The 23,101-nt window shown below is 53.8% G+C and overlaps 10 protein-coding genes across 10 annotated transcripts; 4 read left to right on the top strand and 6 right to left on the bottom strand.

Moving 5' to 3' along the window:
- Positions 1–254: 254 nt before the first annotated feature.
- Positions 255–701, bottom strand: BO82DRAFT_77765 (uncharacterized protein). The gene has a single exon (XM_025641543.1). It carries the CDS (start codon positions 600–602, stop codon positions 336–338), a length of 267 nt encoding a protein of 88 aa, XP_025491879.1. The 5' UTR covers positions 603–701; the 3' UTR covers positions 255–335.
- On the bottom strand, positions 701–2,201 carry BO82DRAFT_77756 (uncharacterized protein). The gene is made up of 2 exons (XM_025641542.1): positions 1,743–2,201; positions 701–1,641 (listed from the first exon to the last, which is right to left on the bottom strand). Exons 1-2 carry the CDS (start codon positions 1,969–1,971, stop codon positions 800–802), a joined length of 1,071 nt encoding a protein of 356 aa, XP_025491878.1. The 5' UTR covers positions 1,972–2,201; the 3' UTR covers positions 701–799.
- BO82DRAFT_77741 (uncharacterized protein) lies at positions 1,938–2,907 on the bottom strand. Its single transcript, XM_025641541.1, has one exon. It carries the CDS (start codon positions 2,595–2,597, stop codon positions 1,995–1,997), a length of 603 nt encoding a protein of 200 aa, XP_025491877.1. The 5' UTR covers positions 2,598–2,907; the 3' UTR covers positions 1,938–1,994.
- A 209-nt stretch (positions 2,908–3,116) lies between these two features.
- BO82DRAFT_335515 (GPI anchored serine-threonine rich family protein) lies at positions 3,117–4,679 on the bottom strand. Its single transcript, XM_025633308.1, has 2 exons — positions 4,043–4,679; positions 3,117–3,985 (listed from the first exon to the last, which is right to left on the bottom strand). Exons 1-2 carry the CDS (start codon positions 4,187–4,189, stop codon positions 3,446–3,448), a joined length of 687 nt encoding a protein of 228 aa, XP_025491876.1. The 5' UTR covers positions 4,190–4,679; the 3' UTR covers positions 3,117–3,445.
- A 369-nt stretch (positions 4,680–5,048) lies between these two features.
- BO82DRAFT_77731 (uncharacterized protein) lies at positions 5,049–5,878 on the top strand. Its single transcript, XM_025641540.1, has one exon. The coding sequence runs from the start codon at positions 5,153–5,155 to the stop codon at positions 5,690–5,692; it is 540 nt and encodes a 179-aa protein (XP_025491875.1). The 5' UTR covers positions 5,049–5,152; the 3' UTR covers positions 5,693–5,878.
- BO82DRAFT_392167 (uncharacterized protein) lies at positions 5,798–7,254 on the top strand (the record flags this gene model as incomplete). The annotated part of the gene is made up of 2 exons (XM_025638599.1): positions 5,798–6,859; positions 7,223–7,254. The coding sequence occupies exons 1-2, from the start codon at positions 6,064–6,066 to the stop codon at positions 7,252–7,254; spliced, it is 828 nt and encodes a 275-aa protein (XP_025491874.1). The 5' UTR covers positions 5,798–6,063.
- Positions 7,255–7,370: 116 nt separating this feature from the next.
- On the bottom strand, positions 7,371–9,196 carry noc4 (ribosome biosynthesis protein NOC4). The gene is made up of 3 exons (XM_025633307.1): positions 8,732–9,196; positions 8,465–8,670; positions 7,371–8,411 (listed from the first exon to the last, which is right to left on the bottom strand). The coding sequence occupies exons 1-3, from the start codon at positions 9,137–9,139 to the stop codon at positions 7,376–7,378; spliced, it is 1,650 nt and encodes a 549-aa protein (XP_025491873.1). The 5' UTR covers positions 9,140–9,196; the 3' UTR covers positions 7,371–7,375.
- Positions 9,197–9,393: 197 nt separating this feature from the next.
- On the top strand, positions 9,394–10,430 carry atp4 (F1F0 ATP synthase subunit 4; the record flags this gene model as incomplete). The annotated part of the gene is made up of 4 exons (XM_025638022.1): positions 9,394–9,424; positions 9,488–9,942; positions 10,006–10,228; positions 10,279–10,430. The coding sequence occupies 4 exons, from the start codon at positions 9,394–9,396 to the stop codon at positions 10,302–10,304; spliced, it is 735 nt and encodes a 244-aa protein (XP_025491872.1). The 3' UTR covers positions 10,305–10,430.
- A 1,039-nt stretch (positions 10,431–11,469) lies between these two features.
- On the top strand, positions 11,470–13,133 carry BO82DRAFT_283428 (tetratricopeptide repeat protein; the record flags this gene model as incomplete). The annotated part of the gene is made up of 6 exons (XM_025631418.1): positions 11,470–12,111; positions 12,173–12,212; positions 12,285–12,378; positions 12,442–12,748; positions 12,836–12,900; positions 13,103–13,133. 6 exons carry the CDS (start codon positions 11,470–11,472, stop codon positions 13,131–13,133), a joined length of 1,179 nt encoding a protein of 392 aa, XP_025491871.1.
- Positions 13,134–15,735: 2,602 nt separating this feature from the next.
- BO82DRAFT_374603 (putative bZIP transcription factor) lies at positions 15,736–17,704 on the bottom strand (the record flags this gene model as incomplete). Its single annotated transcript, XM_025637429.1, has 2 exons — positions 15,736–16,843; positions 16,893–17,704. 2 exons carry the CDS (start codon positions 17,702–17,704, stop codon positions 15,736–15,738), a joined length of 1,920 nt encoding a protein of 639 aa, XP_025491870.1.
- Between the last annotated feature and the right edge of the window lie 5,397 nt (positions 17,705–23,101).

The following is a 23,101-nucleotide window of genomic DNA, read 5'->3' as shown; positions in this document are numbered from 1 at the left end:
CAAGTGGGAAGAGAGAGGAAGGAGGGAGGAAGGGAAGGGTAGTAGCAACAAACAGTGTTGGCCTGAGGGACAACATATTATACCCCAGGTAACAGTGAACTCCAGGTGACAACCGGCCAAGCACATACGATGACACTGCACGATGTCGGTGCGTGATGGCAGTGTGCGTAGACAGTACGTAAAGACGGTGTACAAAGACGCTGCACGAAGATACTTCAATCAAACAGAAAGCGGATAAATGCAGCCAACGGTTACTCCTTTCTTTCCTTGCCGTCGAGTAACCAAACGATTTGTCATTCTCAAAAGTGCAAGTTGGCACATATTAGCGTAATGTTTCATATGACTAGACGGGTATCTATCAAAGTATACTGAAGTATATTGTAACTGGACAGCACTGTACTTTGAACAAGATAGTGACAAGTAGGGGCATGACGGTCTATGTTTCCCAGGGTATCAAGCACTCCCAAACTCCTTATATCTCCCAGAGATATGCCAGGGAGCAAATATGAATAAAGTAACGGTGGGTAGGAAACAGATGAAACGAAGGTTGGAGATGAAATGGGAAGAATAAAGAGTACAAGAATGGAATGCAGAAGATGCATGATGTTTCATGGTCCCCAATCACGACTGCCATGTCGATGTAGTGAATGAAAGGGTTATCCATTGGGATGCTGCTGGATTGCAGGCTCGGATTTTCCACAATCAAGGTGGTCAACGTGCCCGCCGTTGACTTGAGCCTGGCAATCAAAGGGGCCCCTGGCAGTAACTATTGCTAAGACCGTCATAGACTTGAGGATATTCATTGGGCGTCTTTGACTTGCTGCTTGAGTTGAATGATCCACTTCATCGTTCCTTCGGTCTCTTTCAGCGAAGTCAGGGCGGCGTCGATCTTGGCATCGCCTTGCCGGCCCGACTCAATCAGCGTTCGGAGATCTTCGTCTTGCGCCCGCTTGTAAGCCTGGAAGTTGGCGTATAGCAGGTCGAATCGGTCTCGGTTGAGCTCAATCTCCCGGTCCTTCTCGGCCATGATCGCATCCAAGCGCTCCAGCTTGGTGTTCTTGGCGTCGAAATGCTTCTTCATGGTCGTGATATCATCCCTGATCGACTTGAGCCGTCTCTGCTGTTCCGCGCGTTCCCGGTGTGCCGAGTTGGCCAGAATATCGTACTGGGTTCGCGAGTGGTTGGAGATCTCTTGTAACTCGGCGCATTTGCGGTGGAAATCGTCCCGGGCGACCCCCATCAGTTGATTGACTTTCTTGGTCTCGCCCTCCGCCCGAACCCTCCGGTCCTTCTCGGTCTGCACCTCCGCACGTAGCTCGTCGATCTTCTTGTCTTTCCGCACGATCGAATGGAGGTTCGTCTCGTTCGCTTGCTCGAGATTCCGGAGACGTTCGGTCATGTTCTGGACCTGAACCTTAAAGGCGTCGTTCATGCGCTGCGTCTCTTCGGCGCGGGAGCGATAGAGACTACACTCCCGGGTCAACCGCGCGACTTCTTCTTGGAGGTTATGGATAACGCGCCCGGACTTGCCCGTGGCCGCATGACCGACAGCCGACGACCATTCAGTTGCCGGAGGATCTTGGTTGGTCTCGTGGTTCGCGACGCCGTTGGTGCCGCTGGGGGACGTGGATCTCACGGGTTCTGTTTCGCAATACGCATGAGCAAATCATGGGAAACGATGCGCCGTCGGAGGGTCTATCCAGCCGACGCTGGGTCGCAAATCAACACGGAGGCAAACGTACCTGGCGAGGAAGGGGCGGGCGGAGCACCATTCAGCTGCTCGGGGGTGGAGATTTCATTGAAGAGTCCATTGTATTGATGCATATTCAACTGCGTTTCCACATGGGGAAGGCTGACACGAGGCGCTCGACGGGGATCTGACGTAGGCAGCGAAAGCATGTCCGGGTCAGCATGGTTGGTTCCTGGCTTGGGTGACTTCTTGCCCCGACCGAATCGGGCCATGCCAACCATAACGGGAAATGGGTGGAATGTTTTCAATCTGTTTGGGTTTTGGGGATGAAGGTGAAAGCGCCGCAATTGGCAAAGGTACAGGAGAGAAGAGCGGAGCAGGAATCCAAAGCAGGAACCTGCCCCAGAGGAGGGAGAGGGGAGTCAACCCAGGCCGGAGAGCAGGCGTTTTGTTTTGTTGGGCCGCAGTAAGGGGAAGAAGGGACGGAAGGCAAATTGGAGTTTGACACCCAGTCCGGCCCCGAACCTGGCCTGTAAACACAACCAAACGCAGCTGACAGCGCACACCCACACGGGGAAATCAACAAAGAGATGGTTGGAAGGGGCGGAAATGGCAGGGAAAGGGGATGGACGAATGGTGCGGACGACGATTGAATGGCGACACAAGTCGAAAGAAGGGGGAGAGCAGAAAAGCACATACCACGAAGTGGATCAAGGCTTGATTGCAGGAGATCTGCAGCAGGAACAGTGAAATGATGGTCAGTCTGATGCTTATTCATCGCCGAGACATCACAAATAATCTCCGAGGGGGGAATTGCGGGTGGTGGACGAGTGGTTGCTGGAGGAAGATGAAGAAATGCAGCAGAAAAATCGATCGATGAGGAACATGGTCTGTATTCCCAAAACATACCGTCACTGTCTAAGCACAACGTGGGGTGGCGCCAGCACAAACTGGGCTGATTAATCTGTAGATCCTAGCAGATCCAGTAAGAATAGACACTGAAGAAGAAATGATCCCAAGGTTGGTGAAAACTGGTGGTTCAAAATATCCAAGATGAAAGAAAGGAAGACAGGAAAGAAAAGATGAAGAAGAGGAAGAAGAGGAAGAGGAAGGAAAAAAACAGTGAGTGAGAGTGTAGTCAGTCTTATTCAAAGAAAAGAACAGTAGCCAGCAGGGAATGATAGATAATGAATGACTGGTAACAAACCTGAATAATATGATCGATCTGCTGTCAAGCTTGAACTCTCTTGCTCTCTTGCCGCCACTAACAAACCCAACTGGTCAAACACCCAATCCTTTATCTTCCTTTCGGTCCGCTGAACTACCGTTCGGAACTGCCATCTACAAACAAGTACAGTACAGTTCGGTCCGGTCAGATTGTTTATTAATAGCAGCAGCAGCAGCAGCACTGTGGATTACTCAATCTGATCACACAAAACTCGAGCACTGTAAGGGCGTCTGGACTGATCTGCAAGCCCAGTCCCGAGAAAAGGATTGTGGCTCGCTCTCGGCCCGACCCTGTGGTGTCTGCAGAGAAGATATATATATACACAACAGAAGAGAAAGAGAAGCCAAAATAAAAAAAAACCTCAAACCAACGCCTGTCGCCCAGAGCAAGCCCAGCACCGCTCGGTCTCATGCGAGTTGATCTGACTAAGAACAATAAATCTAGACACACACGAACCAAGTTCTGACAACCAAGTAAGACCAAGTTCAATGTTTGCCAAGCATCACCGGGAAGTTCGTCCAAGTCTACTAGACGAGGTAAGCCACCATGGCAAGAGCACCCAACATGAAGCCCATGCCCGTGGCGCGAACAGAGGCAGCACCACTCTGCATATAGGCAGCCATAGCAGTCTTGCTGTTGGCGGCCCCGGCTGCGTTCGCACTGGGGTCATTGGCAGCATTGACGGTGAAAGTCTGGCCGTCATTGCCCTTCTGGACTGTCTGCATCTCATCGTGAGGGGCTGTGTCGGTAGGGTATGCAGCTGCAGTTGGACTGGCAGGGCTGGGCGCTGGGGGGATCACCGAGGCTACCAGCGCCGTTGGGCTGGGTCTGAGGACTGGGGTGGACGCGACCTTGGTCGCTGGGCTTGCTGGAACGCCATCGGTGACCTGTAAAAGCCCCGAGTAGTTCACATAGCCGTTCTGCTGGATCTGGAAGGCATAGTCATCGCCGTTCTCTATCGTGGAGTCCGGAGTCCAGGTGAAGGAGCCTCCTTGGGCGTTGCTTGCCAGGGTCTGGACGGTGTCCAGGTTCTGAGAATTGCCCTTCCGCAGTGTGACGGTCACGGGCTAGATTGGGCATTAGCGAATGGAACGCAGCATCAAGGAGGAGTGGTAGCAGCATACAGCATCCGAGTCCGTCTGCCACTTCAGAGTGGTAGGCTGACCGGCATGAATGACCGAGGGCCATTGGGTGAAAGACAAAGCTGCTTCGGCAATCCCGATCTGAGCCAGGCATGCAAAGGCCGCAACAAGAGAGCTTGACGCGCGCATCTTGATATCGAGTCGTGATGGACTGGTATGAGAAAGATGGTCTTCACGTGGAGTGCCTTGGACTGCAAGTTTCTTGCTACAAAGAGACTCTTGGGATGCAGAGCGATATCAAAGAAACCTGACCGACTCTTGTGGACCTGCTAGATATCGAAAGACACAGACTATGCCTCCTTCGCTGTGGTTAGTATCGAAACAACAATACGTACCTCGTTGACTTGTCGGACCCAGGACTGGCGCGAAGTATCTGTGGTCGAGTGAGAAGGCGAGAGCAAGGTAGAAAAAGAAAGCCCGTGAGAAGGCTTGAGGCAGAAGATAGATCTTTATTGGTGACCAAAACAACGCGTTGCCAAACAATCGATCTGCCTGAATGCCAATGGAGGCGAAAGGGCGCACATGCCGGGCTTGGTTTGTAGCATTCCTGGGCGAGGGTTTGTACTTGGCATGAGTACAACAACAAGTTGGGGAATGACCGAGCAGCAGAACTCCAAGCTCTACGCTCGCTCGTGGCTTTACGGGTGGCGCTCAGGATTATTGCCCACAAGAGCGTGAGTTCATCATAAAAAGTTCGACTCATGCTAAACTGCCGACATATCATCAGATCAGCAGTGCTGGGAGTCGCTGTTCGTGATCATTCAGGTGCTGTGAATAATATCTACCGCTGTGAGGTTCGCGCTCTCAGAATGGTCCCTTGGATCGACCAGGAATGCAAGACCTGCTGCGTGGCTCGTGATGATCCCGAGGAAGCACAGCAATGAGAGAGGTCGAGAGTCTCACTTCGCCATGAACGAGAATTATAGGGCCGTCGATGGCATGAGCACCATATCCTTGTCGCACGTCAGAGCAATAGGGTTCTGAGCAAACCACTCCCTCCCTTCAGACACCTTGATAGAAGGTAGAAAGCCCGTCAAATTGCCGAGCACCACTTCGTGTATCCATTGTTTTGATTTTCCACCTTGGGAGAAAATGTCAGTGCGGATGGACGGTGTTTACCTGCAAGGGGCAACACAGGACAGGAGTGGACGCAGCCGATCAACCCCATATTCGCCACGATCGAGCCCATCCTCACTCGTCTTACCCCTGGCCGATCATCAACCGCTGATGAAGTCACCCACCCGATTAGCGTGCATGTGGTTCATGCAGGCCCGATCCTCTATACCAAGTCTGGGCGCATCGACAGCGCCCCCCCAAGACGGGTTGCCGCTCAGACACAGGACGTTTACGGCATCACCTCATACGAACAGACACCGCAGACCCAAACTCTCGCTTTGCCGACTCCTCGACCAAGCCAGACTTGTTGCGGAATCGCTCGCGCACGATCGGGACGGTTCAAGAATCGTAACGGTGACATCTGCCCCGAACCTCCCGATGCCGGCTGCCGATTACCGAATGCGGAGATGCAGAGGACTTCACCTCCAGCACGCATTGCCCACGGGTCGACTGCCAAAGTTAATCGACTCTTCAGCCCGGCGCAAGCTCACCAAGCTTCACGGATGGGTCCAGTGACCGGATGCATCACTGGGTCTCTTCTCACGAAGGTTACTGTTGCTTTCCGAGTGCCCACTGCACTCTCGTCTGTTCCTTCCACGATGGGGACGAGGACAGAGAAAGAAAAGGACGACACCAGCCCAGGTGGCGGATGCTGTCACCATGTTCTCTTCTTACCCTCACTCCCTCTCACCAATTCAAAATCAACCACCATTCTTACCACTAAACCTTACCAATGGCATAAAAAACTGTCGCGTCACTCGTTAAGCTACCATCAGCCACGCTCGTTTCCACACCCTCATAACCTCGTCTGTCGCTACCACCAGACCCAGCTTTCTTTTCGACCTTCCATGACATAGAAACCAACTTCAAAAAAACCAGCATCTGGAATGTTACAAGCAGGCATATCCGCGATACCAGTGCCCGGTGCATCATTATCCTCTGCCTCACCAGCAACCCTAACCCACACGCCCGAGACAACAACAACAACAACAACTCGCAGTACACCAGCAACCACCCCAACCACCTCAAGCACCCAGACCCCCCAACGCTTCTACCGCCTCAAAAACCATGAACCCACCACTACTCCCCCCAATCCCACCACCACCCCCGCGCACCTAATCGAAACCACGCGCCGCACCGCGCTCTACACGCTCACCCTCTGCCGCAACGTCATCACGATTCTGGAGTTAACCCGGCTCCGCAAATCCCGCATCGGCCTGCTGCACTGGCTCGAGTTCTGGAACCGGTACTACGGACGGCGGTTCGGGCGCGCGCTGGCGGCGCACGTCACGCAGGCGCTGGGCCGCGTGGACGCGCTGTTCCGCGGCGTGGCCGCGGACCTGCACCAGCTGACGCAGCGGGTGCAGCACGCCGTGGCGACGGCGCTGCACACGGAGCACGAGATTCTGGGGCTGCTCGAGCGCATGGAGGACGAGGTCGGGGTGCGGCGGCGGCGGCGGCGGAAGAAGGCCCAGGCGATTCTGGGCAGCATGCGCGCGCGGCTCGAGGCCATCCCCGTTAAAGTTAGCGATGAGTTGCTGGATGATCTTAAGCGTGGCGTGTTTGCGTTGGATGTTTATTGTGATTATTATCCCGGGGATGAGGGGGGGACGGGGTCTTCGGCTGGGGTTGGGGAGGATGGTGCGTGGACGGAGACGCGGTATATCACGCGCAGGCCGTTGAGTACGTTGGCCGTGTCGGGGACGCAGGATTGGTCCTCGTCCTCGTCCTCGTCCGGGTCCGGGTCCGCGGCGAATGGGGCCTGGATGTCGTTGTCGATGCCGGTGCATCTTCCTGACAGGTATGATCGTCGGCTTGGTCATTCTGCGCATTGACAATGCTCTCGCCTTTCCTTTCTTTTCTCTCAACTCATAGACTTTTGATTTTTTTTTTTTTTTTTTCCCCTGGAGCTTCCTTCTCCGGTTAGGAGGGCAGAGACCACTACCACCACACTCCTTCGTGCAATCATGCTAGTTAGAATGCGGATGTTGTTGGTTAGAATAGGATAGAATAGAATTAGCAATTGCTACCTTTCCCCCTCCCAAGGTATAGGTATGGGGGGCAACTACACTCCTTAAAGTTCTTGGGTGATTGGGAAATATAGATAGTGATATATATCGAATTATGTACAGTAAGTTAGTGATATATTGCTTTTAGTCGTAAACCCCCCCCTGCGCCGCTTTCTCCCCCCCCCCCCGGCTATGCAAACTCCCACAGCCCTCGAAGCAAGCTGCCCGGCGCGGTATCCTCGCCGCCGTCCTCCTCCAGCAGACGGTCGGTGAAAATGCGGCGGGGGATCTGGTACTCAACGACGGGGATGCGCTTGAACGGCTTGTCCCCGGAGCCCAGCTCGGCCTGCAGCATGCCCTGGTAGGTGTAGTCGAGGAAGTCCTCGAGGTGGTAGAACTGCTTGGTGAACTGCTCGGCGAGGATGCGGACGATGGCGGCGACGTTGGGGTGGTAGTGCGACTGCAGGGTCTCGAGCTCCCACAGACTGCTGTCGAGGGCGCCGGAGCGGACGGGGTCGGGCTCGCGCGGGTCGTAGGGGTCGTCCATGCCGCGGGCGGCGAGGAGGGCCTGGCGGTCGGCGTCGCGGATGGGGCGGTGCAGCATGAAGGCGCAGGTGGGGTGCTCCTTGAGGAGGTTGTAGACGAAGGGGGCGATGGCGACGATGGCCGGGGGCGGGGCGTTGAGGGCGAGGCGCGCGAGGCGCTTGATGAAGCTGGCGATGAGGGCGGCGGGGAGATGGGTCGAGGCGAGGAAGGTGTTCATCAGGCGGAAGAACCGCGACCGGTGCTTCGAGTGCAGCAGGTCCGCGTCCAGCAGCGAGTACAGCTTCGGGTAGAACTGCGGGTAGTCCAGATTCTTCTCCTGGATCAGGTAGAACAGCCCGGACAGCGCCAGCAGCGACGTCGCCCCGCCCACGTTGTACGAGTCCGTCAGGAAGTCCATCAGCAGCTCCGGCCGCAGGAACCACGGCTCGATGTTGTGCACCATGATCCGCAGCAGATGCTTGCGCTGCGCGTCCGACAGGGTGTTGCGCAGGATCGCCAGCCAGGCCTCCTGCGCGTGCTTCTTGTGCGACTTCGCCGACACCACCCGCTTGCTGTTCTTGCTGGTTTTCGTGTAGAAACTCTCGAACTCGTGCTCGGGCGTGGGTATCGAGTCGCATGCCGACAGGATGCTGATCAAGGTGTCGATGGTTGCGGAGCTGCGTGGAGTGCTTGCGTATTCACTTGAGACAGTCGTTAGCTTGATAAGAACGTGCGGCGAACGAAATTGACATACGAGATCTGTATGAAGGTATAGTAGCGCACGTCCTCGAACTCCTTGGCCTTCTCGATGAACTCGGACAGGACCGCCTGGCCATTGTTGGCCTCCACAACCGCTTCGACGACATTCTTGAATAGACCCGTCAACCAGATACCCTCTTCTCCGGGAAGATGTGTGGCGCGCTCGTTGACAATGCAGAGACACAAGGTTAAGGCGGTGATCTATTCGACCGACAGTCAGTCTACCTCTGCCCGTGTTCAAGAGGGCATAGCAGGAACGAACCTGAGACGAAGGATCGCTCTCGCGAATGATAGAGAGCAGAGCCTTCTGATATTCCTTGAGACGCTCCTTCAACCAAGCAACAATGATCTTTTCGTTCTCGGCGGCCCGGCTCGACTCGGTCAAGTTTCCTCCCGCGATCAATCGGCTGAATACACGGCACAGAGCCAACGCGGCGGGGACATTCGGTTTTTTGGTAGACCCTTGGGTGGTGAGCATGGCAATCAGGGTTGCGATATTGTTGTAGTGCTTTCGCGATTCGGAGATTTGGTCTTCCAGCCGTTGGATGTCGGCCGTCGCATCGGCGGACTCAGTGTCCGCGACGGCACGGCGTTTCGATAAAGGCACGCCGCTCTCTTTGCCATTCTTTCTTTTCTTGGAGGCCGGAGCCGTGGCGATCGGGGCAGGCATCGTGGACAGAATCGCAAAACCGGCGTAAATGGAGGAGCGCTAGCTAGTCCACTGCAGGGCCACTTTTTTTGAGGATAAGAGAAAGAGAGAATCCCTCCTCCTCGGTTAGGCGGTTTCTCCGGCCCACGACACCAGTCCCAAAGGGGTTTAGTGTCTTCCGCACCGCCCAAACCGCCATCCCGAACCTCACTCAGTCTCCTCATTTCCGTTCCAAACCCATCCACACCCTGTCACGGTTCCTGTCCATCGCTACAATGGCTTCGCGTTTGGCTAAGAGCACCCTCGGTATGCCCGCTCTTGCTCTCACTTACAACACCACTTGACATTGGTCATTAACCCCCTCGCCAGGTGCCGCCCGGTTGCGGCCGACCCTTCCCTCGCGCAATGTCGCTCCCATCACGGCCACTCTGACCGCGTCCCGTTCGGTCTCCAGCGTCCCTACTGAGGACCCCAAGAAGAAGGCTCAGTCCATCCTCGATGCTCTTCCCGGCAACTCCCTGGTCTCCAAGACTGCCACGCTCTCCGCCGCCGCCGGTCTGTCCATCGCCGCCATCAGCAACGAGCTCTACGTGATGAACGAGGAAACCGTTGCTGCGTTCTGCCTGCTCAGCGTCTTCACTGCCGTCTTCAAGTACGGTGGTCCCGCCTACCGTGAGTGGGCTGAGGGCCAGGTGCAGAAGCACAAGGACATCCTCAACGCTGCCCGTGCCGACCACACCAGCGCCGTCAAGCAGCGTATGGAGAACGTCAAGGAGCTGTCCGGTGTCGTTGAGCTCACCAAGCAGCTCTTTGCTGTTTCCAAGGTACGCCTTTTCATATATCTCTGGCGTCGAGTTTGGGAGGGGCCGCTGCTAACGATGGAGTAGGAAACCGCCCAGCTGGAGGCCAAGGCCTACGAGCTCGAGCAGCGCACTGCTCTGGCCACCGAGGCCAAGCAGGTCCTCGACTCTTGGGTCCGCTACGAGGGTCAGGTCAAGCAGCGCCAGCAGCGCGAGCTTGCTGACAGCGTCATCGCCAAGATCCACAAGGAGCTCGAGAACCCCAAGGTTCTTCAGCAGATCCTCCAGCAGAGCGTTGCTGATGTTGAGCGTAAGTTGATGATTTCATGTGCTGCTGTGAGATGCTAACTCTGGATCCAGGCATCATGTCCTCCAAGGCCCAGTAAACGAACTCTGCATGGATAGCCTTGCTATAAGAATCATGTACAAATTAAAGATCATTTCTGTTATCAGTTAGAAATACCAAGTGCCATTGGTCTCGAGTCATGGTATGCCAGTAAGAGCTTTCGAATAAGAGCTTCGACTTTCACAGCATTACTCCCTTACGATTCTCTGGCAATCGTTGTAGTTGTACCTGTAACTTCACCGCCACGACACCGAGTAGCCTAAGTATGAGCCTTGCTTGCTATTGCACTTCCCTACATATTCCTCTGACTTGCAGAGATAGACTTCTAGAATTACACTCGGCCCTATGACGAATGCACCATGACTTAGCAGGGGTGTTGTGGACCAAACGCCACGCCACGCCACGTACAAGCACTGCCATCAACGTCTTACCTTTCACTTTCCTTGTGTATTCAATATATGACAAAAGCAATCAAAACGCGATGAAAGAAATTGCCGCCAAGCCGACAGCCGGGGGTGAAATGCTCCAACCACGGTTTGCGTTTTGGGCCGTGGATAAAAACTCCCCCTATAACCACCAGGTGTTATTATTTATTGATTTGATGGATCGATTGTTGGATGGTGGGAACAGAGTTTCTTTTCTGCACACTTTAAACAAACACGCGCACAGCCTTCGAACCCCCCAGCCCGGCGCTTATTATTCTTTTGATTCTTGGTGATCTTGGTATGCCGGCAGCCCGCGCACCCCGGTCGAAGTGAAGTAAGAGGGAAGAGGGAAGAGGGAAGAGGGAACAAAGAAAAAGGCTGGCAGTGAATCTGACCTGATTAACTTCGACTACTCCTACCCCTGCTTTTGCTGCGACTACCACTACCACTACGACTACGACGTATAACTTCCAATCTCATCGTGCCTGCTACTTTCCCAGTTCTTCCTCCCAAATTCCTCGGCCTCCTCTCCCTCCCTTCCCCCCCCCCAAAACCCAAGGGGAAATTCCCAACCCGGCAAAAAGAAACCGTCTCCGTCTCCACTTTTCCCATTCCTCCGCGATAAGCCGTATACTTCCGTGGCTCAGCCCCGGGGTGTGCGCAACAATGCCACTTCGCGACAAGCTCCAACGTCATAAGGAGTTCCAATCCCTTACCACCAACACAGCATCTACAAACCAGTATGGCTCCACCACAGCTGCTGGAGCCGGAGGAGGAGGGATGGCACCCACGACGCCCGTGAGCAGCAACAATCCCACCGTCCCGCAATTCACCTTCATCCGCACCGACACCACCACCCAAGAAGTGATCCGCCCGCCCGCCTTCGATGGTGACGCCCCGGACCCTGCACCACCACCACCAACAGAATCACTCTCCGCAGTTTCCCCGCCGCCCTCCCACCACCGCAAATCCCTCAACCCTTTCCGTCGGTCGCGAGCGCCCTCACAATCCTCAGGCGTGACATCGCCGCCGCGAGCCCGGGGCGAAGGCCGGCTGTCGCATTTGCTGCATCTGGACCGCAGCGGTGGTGGTGGTGGTGGTGGTAGCGGTGGCGGCGGGTGGTCACGGAGTTCGAGCTCCTCGTCCGTGAACATCCCACCCGATCTTCCGCGGATTATTACCAGTGGTGGTGGTGGTGGTGGTGGTGGTGGGAAGGGGGGCGATACCGCTGCGGCGCGGGAGGATGTGGAGGCCGAGTGGGAGCGGCGGGCGACGGTGCTGGTGCAACGGAATCCGCAGTTCGCGGCGTGTTTGTCGCCCACGGGGTCCACGGCGCCCACGGGGTTTGGGATGGACGGGGCGGTGGCGTCGCGGTCGCGGAGTTCGAGTTGCAGTCGTCGGATTAATGATCCGGCTGGGGATGTAAGTTTTCTTTTGGTGGGAGGAGAAGGGGTTGTGTGGCTGACGCGGCGGGCGAGAATAGGTTAATATTCAGGAGGCTATTCGGCTCCATGAGGCTGGAGGTATGTCTTTGTCCTTCGGGAAATGCTTCAGGGTTGTTTTCATCGTTGCTAACGTTGTGTGCGTGATGCTAGATCTGGAACGATCCACCGAGATGTTTGGTCGCTTGGCCGATCCGGAAGGGGCCAACAATGCGCTCAGCCAAGTGCTCTATGGGCTTGCACTTCGGTAAGAGATGACGACGGTTTCGGGCTGGCTTCGGTGCGGTTCATGGACTGATATCGTGCTTAGGCATGGCTGGGGATGCGCGCCAGACCAGGACAAGGCGATCACGTATCTCTCGGCCGCGGCGGCCAATTCGGCCTCGGTCGAGTCCGAGGCACTCCAGGCCGGGATCAAGAAAGGGGGCGCGGCCAAGGGCGAGCTGACGCTGGCGATCTTCGAGCTGGCCAACTGCTTCCGGAATGGCTGGGGCGTCAAGAAGGACCCCGTCGCGGCACGACAGTACTACGAGACGGCCGCCAACCTCGGCGATACGGACGCGATGAACGAGGTTGCTTGGTGCTACTTGGAGGGGTTTGGAGGGAAGAAGGACAAAGTAAGTTTTGAGTCTGCTCGGGCATCAAGACTTTGAGGCTCGTTCGCATCACTCTGGAGGAAATAGAAACTAAATTTGGGGACATAGTTCGCGGCCGCCAAATACTATCGATTGGCGGAGGAGAAAGGGAGCAAAATCCTAGGCAATTCTTGGTAGGTTCTGACCTTCATCACCTGCAGCGAACGGGGGGGGGGGGGGGGGGGGGGGGGGGGGGGGGGGGGGGGGGGTATTGATAGGCGCTCGTGGAGTTTTGGCCGGGACGCTTCCAGCCAACCAACTGCCCGTTCCCCTCTTTTTGAACTACACTACCGAGCGAAGTACTCAGGCTGACATGACGTTTTTGATGGATGACAGGATCTGGAAGGACAAGTACAACCCGCATTGAACTTGTCGTTGATGGTAAATTTGGTCCGGTGACGACGGTCTGGCCCCCGTCCACGATCAGGCTCGGGGTTTGGTGGAGCTGAGCTGAACATGAATGAACAATTGATGCCCTAGCAACAAGGCTGAGACTGGGACAGTTTCTCTCGGTAGCAGGCGTCAAGAACGTGCCGTCCCATCCCGCCTCACATGTTGACGTTGGGGACACAGACCTTGCAGGTAGAAAGACCTAGACTTGGCGGGGGATGACCTCTTCATGTCATCTTCTCTCGGGACTCCCCCACTAGACCACTGTTACTCTGCTGTAATCACACTCCAGTAGCTAGCCTAGAACGGTAGAGAATGAATTCAGTCATCCAATTCAACACAAACCACCAGGCCCATTTGATGTCAACATCCAGTCTCAGCCTCATTCTGAACCTCGACCTCGAACGCCGGGGATCCCTCCATCCCCGTCCTTAGACCGTGTAGATGTAGCGTAGGCCATGCGGCCAGCGCTGTAGACTAACACCCCCATCACACTAGAGTAGAATGATAGGAAAGCAAAGCAAAGTAAGGAGCGTACCTACCGATCTACTGCCATACACCAGACATATCCACCCCTCCTCCCACAGTGACAAGACATACTGGACTATACTATACAGGAACGCATCCCAACCACCGTACAAAGGCAAGTAAGTATCAGCCTTGATGTTAATCCCTCGCCCCCCTCGCCCCCGTCGGCCCCTTGTTATCCCCGTCAACGGAAGGAGGGAACAGGAACAGGAACAGGAACATGAACATGAACATGAACACTCACCTCTCTCCCTACCTCCCTACCTACCGTTCACCGACTGCAATAAGTACAGTACAGTACAGTACAGTATGCACCGTCCAGAGTGCTGTTGATCCGGGTCAGGACCCGTATATATGCCTTGTAAGACCAAGTACAGCACACAACACTACAAAACACAACACTACAAAACACAACACTACAAAACACAACACCACAAAATACAATACAACAAAACACAACACAGCCCGCCTGGATCCGAGTCAAGAGCGTAATTGCTCGGATCCTTCATTCTCATTCTCTCATCCTAAATCTTGGAGTGACGAAGGCAGAGTCCCTCCCATTTCACTGGTACATACAGCACAGCATCATCCCGCACCTCAAGACGGTGCTGCACTTCTCCTCGAATCCTCACGGACCAGCTACAGGTCGTACAGTCCTTCTTACCAACAACGTACGAAATACACAAGATTGTAAAATCCCTAAACTCATCCCAAATGCATTTGTCAGAGCAGATTTTATATACACCACCGCCACCAACACCACCAACACCGGAAGATGCACAGATGCAGACAAAAGAGACGAGTGTATGCAATTCTGTAATAAATGAGTGAATACGGGTTGACTTCCACCGCGACATGCGACCACCACCGAAACCACCAGCATCATCCAACTGCTGCAGTCAGTTGGTTAATCACCAGTGATCAGCTGTGAGTAGTAATAGTCAGGTGGAAAGCTCCCGCCAGCAACCTGCACCGTATTAGCGCATGCAGATGCTCCAAGAAAGAAAAATAAATCTGTCTGACAAAGGAGAATGAGAAAGAAGGTCGGAGTTTCCCTGAAGGAAACTCCACAAAATCCAGAACGAAAACAATCCCTAGAACCAAAACCAACCAATAAAACATCATCATCATGATCATCATCATCGTAAACATTAAACCATCCAGCCCAAAAACATAACATAGCATCGTATCGTAACACATAATCATGAAGCTGCCGCCAGGCTCCCAGCCCAGTATCCTCGCAATGCAAATCCAAATTCAAAAAACCACAACGAAAAGCCAGATCAAAAGCGCTGCGCTAGAGCATGTCAAAGTCAAAGTCAAGTTGCCGTCCCGTTTGTTCTGTTGTTCCTAGCATCTGTTTGTTTGGTCGTCGGAAATAAACGCAGTAGAGGTCCTCTGCGTAGTCCGGTAAAAGTGTGTGTGTGTGTGCACGAATTCCAAGGTAGGCTGCCACCACCGACCTTGGAGAAAATGTTCTGGATCAAAGCGAATGTGCAAGAAGAACAGTCTCGCGGAAGTTGTGTAAGAATGTACACGAATGCAAGGTAAGCCCCGTATTAGCCACCCCATCGGGAGGGGGCACGAAGTCTGTTCAGAGATATAGGCTGGTGAAGCCGAAGGAGAGAAGCGTAAGCGCGCCGGCCCGCAAAGAACAACAGCATCGCTAATTTGACAGACGTGATTCATCAATGGAATTGCTTAGCCGTCAGATATATCCAGCTGCGGTGAAGTGAATGGTTTGGTAAGTTGGTAAGTTGGTATGTTGAGTCAAGCTGTCTATGTATATATGGGCTAATCATTCTGGCTTATCTGGGCCATGCAGTCGTAGGGTCGTTAAAAAAAGGCACTGTTACTGTGCTGGAGAGAAAGTTGGTCTTCCCAGAAGACTCAAGGTTGCAGAAGCGAAAGGATGAAGGCAACAGAACTCAATCAGGTCGCTTGAGGTGTCTGTGTGTGGACGCAGAGAAGAAACGCAGGCAAACGGAGGAGGAGCGGAGGAAGGTGGGTTGGGTTTGATGGCGAGCCACCAACCCCGGATCAAAAATCTACTAGTGACCAAAACTGGCGTCTTCTTCCTTGACCGGAGAGACACCACAGGCTTGGACCATGCGGCGGAAGTCCCGGATCACCTTTTCAGGGACCCGGTCCCACATTAGAGACCGTGAGTAGACGTCGGAAGTGGCCTTCGTCGACAATTTGCTCTGGACACTGCCTCTCATGGCAGCCAGGGCTTGTTGCAGGTTCGATGGCTGCTGTTGCTTGTACTCAACACCAGCATCATCGTAAGTAGTCAAAGAGTTGTACTGGTCCGCATTGAGAGCAAAGACCTGCTCCTGCTCCTGCTGCTTGGAGGGCATGACCAGTGCGCTGTGGAGCTCATCAAGGTTGGACGGCGCCGCAGTACCAGTCATCTGCGCCATCTGGGCGCCAGTAATGGTGCTGGGCATAACGCCAGCAGCCGAGGAGGGGGCGACGGCGGCCTGGCCCATCGGCTGGGCGAGCTCGGGAGGAGACGACGCCAGCACGGCCTTCAGCACGTTGGCTGATTCCGCGCGGTACTCCTCCGAGAGCTGAGGCATGGAGCGGGCAGAAAGCGAGGAGCCGTTCGAGGCCACGAACGCGCCGAACAGCAGGCACATGTAGAACGCATTCCAGCTGAACGGGTAGTCGCTGTTCGCCTTATCCTTCTCGTTCGATGCGACAACCATCGAAGTCGACTGGGCAGACGGCGCGGCAACTGCCTCGGCATCCAGAGAGAGACTGTTGACCATGGTGAAGTCCTCCCAAGGGCTGCTGTCCATCGTCAAGTTCTCAAAGTCAGAGAACTCCGAGGGCAGATTCGAGGGGGCCGAGGGTCTGGCGTGACGCTCGAGTTTCTCCACGGTCTCCTTAAGAATGTTGTTCTTCTTACGAAGCTCAGCAGTCTCGAGGGTGTGCACGCGAATCAGCTCATCCTTCTCCATGTGCATCGTGTTGATGTACTGGGTGATCTCCTGCTGAGCGGCCATCCATTCGCTCTTCTCGCGAAGGAGCTCCGCCTCTCGGAGGCGCATGTTCTGCAGCTCCTCTTCGAGGTCGCTGATGATCTGCGTGAACTGCTTCTTCTCCTCTTCCAGCTTTTCCGTGTGCAGCTTCTTGCGCTGGCGGGAGTCCAACCTACAGTCTTGTTAGTGATAACATGGCACGTGGGAGGAGGGGCACGTACGCCGCCTGGCGGTTTCGCAACAGCCGCTTCTGCTGTTTCAGTTCCTTGATCTCCTCCTCATTGGTCGATTGGCTGATAAGCTGGTCAATGTTGCTCAGCGTCCGCTCTGCAGGGATCTCGAAGCGGGCATTCTTCTTGCGGATGCCGTCCCGGCGCATGCTCAACGGGGAGCTGTTGCGGTAGGTGGGACTCTTGGTTGGACGGGCCACAGCATCGGCCATGTCGGTGGCGGCAGGCATCCAACCCTGACTCGATTGCGGCGACATAGCCACGGCGGCCGGGTGGGCGAAGGCCATGCCGGGCCGGTAAGACATGGAGGGGATGCTGATGGTGCTGACGGGACCGACGGCGCCGCCTGCGAACGGGGCGGAGGCGCTGTGGTCCATCTCGGAAGGGAAGTGCTCGTACATGGCGGTGGGAGTGCATGCGCCCGAGTCTTTAGACAGGGACCACGAGGCCTGCTGAGCGTATGCTGCGGCCGGGTGAGCGCCGTCGACGCGCATGAAAGGATTGGGGGCGGATTCAAAGAACGGGTGGCCGACTTGGGAGTTGTGGCGGGACTGAGTGCTAGAGACAGAATGAGAGAAGTCGGACCAGACGGAATCTCGATGCGTGTATGCATCGGGTACATGGTCATATGAGGGTCTGCGGTGGTCGGCAGCGGAGGAAGCCATGTCGGGGGAAGTAGAGTCCAGGATCTTGTCGTCTAATACACTCATCTCATCCTCTTCGGGAAATGCAGGTTTGGCATCCAAGGTAGTAGGGGATTGTTGATAGAAGTCAAATGATGACGGTTGGGAATATCTCGCCATGATGGTAGATAATGTGAGTGTGATGAAGGGAGAAGAAGTGGGGGAGGAAGAGGATGAAGAAGGAAGCGTAGGTCGTGGCCCAAAGAGAAGCAGGCGTGGTGATACGACCGACTGGCAAGAGGCGGTGTGTAAAAAATAAACAGGTCGAAAATGAGGTGCGGGGTTGGCGATGGAGATGGAGGCTGGTGGGCGATCAAAAGACAACGATGATCGTCGAGGGAGGTATTGAGGATAGAAGTAAGAAGTGAGACAAGAGCGAGACGATGAGAGGAAAAGATGTCTCAAATGGTCTCGACGAGAGAAGGAGAGAAGGAAGAGGAGGGAGGGAGTATTTAGAATGCGCGAGTAACGGAGGAAGAGGATTGGTGGTTGCAGGCGCGAAGGAGGCAAAAGTGGAGGCAGGGAAGAGGGCGAGGAGGGAGGAAGTATATCAATTTCTGTTGGGATAGTGTAGTAGTGGTTGTTATTGTTGTTGTTGTTGTTGTTGTTGTTGATAATGGTGATGTGATGAAGGGGGAAGAGAGCAAGTGACAAGCGGGAGGGGAACGAGTCCATACATATACTTCAGTTGCAAGTATCGATTCGATCTTGTAGTCAGTCAGGATCTCTTTGATAGGAACCTGAAGTTGGTCCCTGAATGTCTGTCTGTCTACCAAGAGAATGGGAAAGCATCCAAATCGTACTAAATTAGAATTAGACTCCCAATGCCAAAACAAAGGCGACTAAATCCCAAAATCATAATTCTGGTAAATTGAGAGAATTATTTTTCCAAGAGAATTGATGCTGACCCAAATCCCCACAGGATGCCTACTGAACCTACTGTGAGATCGAGTAGCATCTACAGTACAGTACATGGCCAAAGAAAAAGAATAAAAATAAAGAGAGAGAGAGAGAGAGAAAGCGAGATAATCGGACCAACCAACAAACAGGACGAACCAAATAATGACACTTCCCAAAAAGGAAGCCCACTATACTTGTGGAATATACTACTACTTACTACTACCCAGTTGTACCAACAGTCCTATGGAATATGGATTATGGATCTCAAACCAAACCCACAGCTTCCACTCTTCTTCTAAGGGGACTCCATCAACTCCATCAACCTCTAGGTAGAATTAGCCAGACCCATCGGCACGCCAAACCATGAACTCCTTAGTTCCTCCCACGAAGAAGCCTATCCCATCCGGCGGTCAGCGGAAAAGTCAAAAGACGAGGCGAGGATTTCTGACTGTTCCCGAGATTAACGAGCCGCCATCATTGGATGCTTCGTTGGGCAGACGTGCAGCGGGACTGGCAGGGGGAAAAAAAAAAGGGAAAAGGAACGACTCAAGACAAGACAAAAAGAGTGTGTCTGGTACTGAATAATCAATTAATGCCTCTTTTTGACGAACGAATAATGATCATGACGCTTCTCGTGCTCCTTCCTTGACTACTAGGTACTATCTATCGCATGGGCGCGGCGCTTGCTTTGCCTGCGAAAAACTTACTGACATACCACATACATCTATCCACCCATGCATACCGACATAAAACCTATGTACATACGTTAGGATATACTCTAGTGCCTAATTTCAGTTATTTCACCGTCGTGCTGCTGCTACATTGTAAGTTCCCTCTGATCAACTGCCGGAAAGGAAAAAGAAGTTGGCCCGTGATCTTCCTCACACGGTCCTTTCGTGCGTTTCGGCCCCGATCGCCCTCTAGCCTTTCTGGCTGGGATGGATCCGTACTTTTGGTTTCGTTTCTTCTTGGTCCATGCGGACGGAGTAGACTACTTTCTCGGTTGGTCGACTCCGGGTGCACAGTACCGTCCAATGTAGTGCACGGTGCACTGTGCACACAGGGCATACACCAGGTTTCCTAGGACTTCGCTTGGGTACGTACTGCACATACTACTACCGCACGGTACATACAACAGGAGAAAGCGCAATAAGCTCCTCAAATGCGATGCACATCACATCAGTATCGTGCAGGACAGGACTGGCTTCTGCAGCCAGAACGAGCGAAGTTAGAGAGGTCAGATACCTGGATCTTCAAAGGAAGGTCAACCCTAAGTAGTAAGCCGCAACGCAACGCTAACCTGACCCAGAGTTGAAAGTGGAAGGGCGGTAGGACTGCCTGCCCTGACTGACTGCCGTCGGTCATTCCACCCCTCCCTCCCTCCCTAGTAGTAGTCCTCTCTGCCTTTTCGTATGTCATCAGTCAGTCAACCAGTCTAGTCAACTCCTCATCCCATAAGCAAGATACCGGTACACCATCCTTCACTGAAATCGGAGTATCACAATCCCGTTGCCGGACGGGGGAAAAAAAAAAGCAGTGGTGGTCGGTATCTGAAGGCAAGAGCGATAGCCTGGATTTCGGATGGATGATAGCGATAGATCCCATGGATGGAGGGCAAAAGTGGGGCAGCCAGTTTCCCATCGGTTATCGATAGCCTATCGATTAACGGCTCAAACTGACCCCTCTAGTCTACTAACTTGTAGCTACAACCGTCGCAGCCCGACAAAACCCGCGGCAGGGCTTAAGTCTGGGTGTTCGTGATGTCTTTCTCTTCAAATGGTTTCTCATCACATCTGAGGCCGAACGATTGGTACCTGGCTGAGCAAATGACTTCCAAGTGTATCACTGGTTCCAACCTCCCAGTAGGCACTGTACCTGAACGGAGAGGGGGGAAGGGGTGGGTTACGTTAGCAGAGCAACGGTGCGCATTGTGGACATGGATGGAGGGGCCGTGGCCCTTGGCCCGTGGGTTGGTCATAGACTCGTAGCCCACCGATCGTTACTCCGTACTGGTAGCCTCGATGCTGCCCGAACGAGCGATCGTCTGTGCGCGTTTCTCAGTCAAGGTGCATCCTATTTCCTTTCCCACTACTCCGTAATCGTCCCATGATCGCGTCCTGGGGAGGGACATGGTGATTCTGCTTTATTCTCCGGGAGCAGGAAATCGTACTTCATCAAACAGTGCGAAGCGATACCCACTCGAGTCTGGGGCGAGGAGTAGCAGAGGCGGGAGGGGAGAGGATCAGATGGACAGAGGGACGGGACGGGTGTTGTCATACAATACGGGTAAATCAGGACGAGTTGAGTCTGTTGCTCGGGTGAGTCGAAGCCAATTGATTCGGGGACGGTGTGACATTGAAGATGAGAAGCGGCCTAGTTGTAGGCTAGATTCACCGATGACGATATCTGATTCTCTGGATTGTAGGTAGCAGTTCTTCCCAGGCGTGTACTGTTTTACTGTGGATTGAAAAGGAGTATGTAAACAATAATCCATCTCTGGTACCGTTAGGGCCGGCCCGTTAATTGCGATCCAGTGATCCAGCCCCGACCATGTTTGCGGTCTCGGTATGGTTTAGCGTGGGCTATTGCAACTGCCCGCCCGGTTACTGACACGCCCGGCGCATTACACAAGAACGCACCTGCAAAATGCACACCTGATGCAGAGTCAGGTCTACAGTACCGTACATATCACACAACCAGAATCTCAGATGAGGAACGATGCCGAGTCAGGGTCGAGGATACGAAATCCGGGTCAACCGCAGCGAGCGACAGCCGAGCTGAGCTGTGGAAGCTATGCTTCCTCTTTGGTATACGCACAGGGGGGGATACCACGAGACGAAGGAGGTTGAGTGAGCTTAATCGCACTCGTCATCTGCATTGTCTATCGCGAGGCAGTACGAGTAAGTTAGAAAATCGAGAGTTACCTCATCTACCCACCTACAGTGCAGAAGAAGTGATTATGTCATTAGAATTCATTCCTTGGAAGTTACCTGCTAGAATTGTACATGAAGTCTCCTAACTCAACTCCAGAAACATCACTCTCTACCCAAGATCCAGAGCCCCAACAGCTCTCCCCTCTAAGATCCGTAGTTATGTCCAAATCGCACGGAAAACCAAGAATAAACCAAACCACCCAAATAACCCAAGACTTCAACCCCCGACCCAAGCCCACGGACCGTGACCCTGCCCTGCCCCAAACCGCAAATTAACCTCATTACCAAATACCATCCCTCACCATCTACCCCCAATAACCATAATCAACTCGTACATACCGAAAAAAAAGCACAAGTAAGGCATCAGTGCTTTCCTCCAACTCCATGCGGGGAACACCACTCACCTCACCTCATCACATCACTTAACCCCTCTCCCCAAGAACCCACCTTACCGCACCTCACCTCACCCTTAGTTACCCTTACGGCACCTCACCTTACCCTTACCCTTACCCTTATCCATAGCTTACCCCCAAACAAGACCTAAGCCCGCTCGGATCGCCAAACCAAATCCACCGCACCGAGGCGAAGGGAGAAGCAGAGCACCGACCACCGACCTGGACCGGACCCCGTCTGGCATCGGGAGAGAGCCAAGAGTGAGGCGAGATTCCTGGTGTCTTGGGGAACTATTCAGCTTTGGGTTGAAATGGAGGCTGCACGAGGATGGCAGGAACGCCAAAGCTCGTTAGTGCGTAAGCGCGAGCTGAGGGTTCGGGTGCTTGCAAACTGGGAGATTATGTCGTGCATTTGGCATGCTATCCCTGTTGTTCTGGGTCTAGGGGCCAATAGGGTGTAGAGGTGCGGTGCAGCTGTTGGAGGGGTGTTCTGGTGTGGTGTGGTGTGTTTGGGCAAGGGATGGGGGTATGCTGTGGGTTCGGTGTGTTTTCTCGTGGGGATGGGATTACACTATGCTGTAGGTTGGGAGGGTGCAGGATCTGAAACACGAGGACGTTATGTTGATGCTGTTTGGCAACGAGGAGGCGTGGTAAGGCTGATTTGGTGGTGCTTGGGTTGTAGTACTATTGTTGTGCTGGTGCATGGGGGTGCGAATGCTGAGGTTGTACTGTGGATTGATACTTTTTGCAGGAGTAGTAGGAGTGAAAGGCAACAGCGATTGCAATAGCATAGCAGCAGCTAGCAGAGTTGAGTAAAGCTACCTTACCCTAAGGACAAGAACAAGAGCAAGAGCACAAGAGCATAGACTTGCCCCATTTGATCCAGTTTCAGACACCTTAGTACTCCAAAGTACCACTGTACAGTACATACTCTGGCTAGGTTGCTATCAATAACCAGCGCCCCCCCCCCCTCAAGCCCTACCGTACTTACGACACAATCCAACAAGATCCTTTCTATAGAGATAACATAAACCAACATCGTTCAATTGTTGATTAGATAAGTGATATTTGCTACCAATTTGCTTTGTACCGCAATACCCGGCCCATGTTCCTCACCCAGTGCAGCACATATACAGAGACAGTACATGCATACACAGCTAGATAGATCCACTATGCTACACTACATACATACAAACAAACAACATACATCCACATGCACCGCAGCTCAGATCCAAGGCACCCTGAATCCAAGATCCAACGTATCTTCCATCTCGACCGGTAGCTAGCTTCCA

This window comes from Aspergillus uvarum (assembly GCF_003184745.1).
Source record: "Aspergillus uvarum CBS 121591 unplaced genomic scaffold BO82scaffold_27, whole genome shotgun sequence".
Lineage (NCBI taxonomy): Eukaryota > Fungi > Ascomycota > Eurotiomycetes > Eurotiales > Aspergillaceae > Aspergillus > Aspergillus uvarum.
Note: the sequence above shows the minus strand (reverse complement) of the source record. Positions and strands in the feature narration are given on the sequence as shown.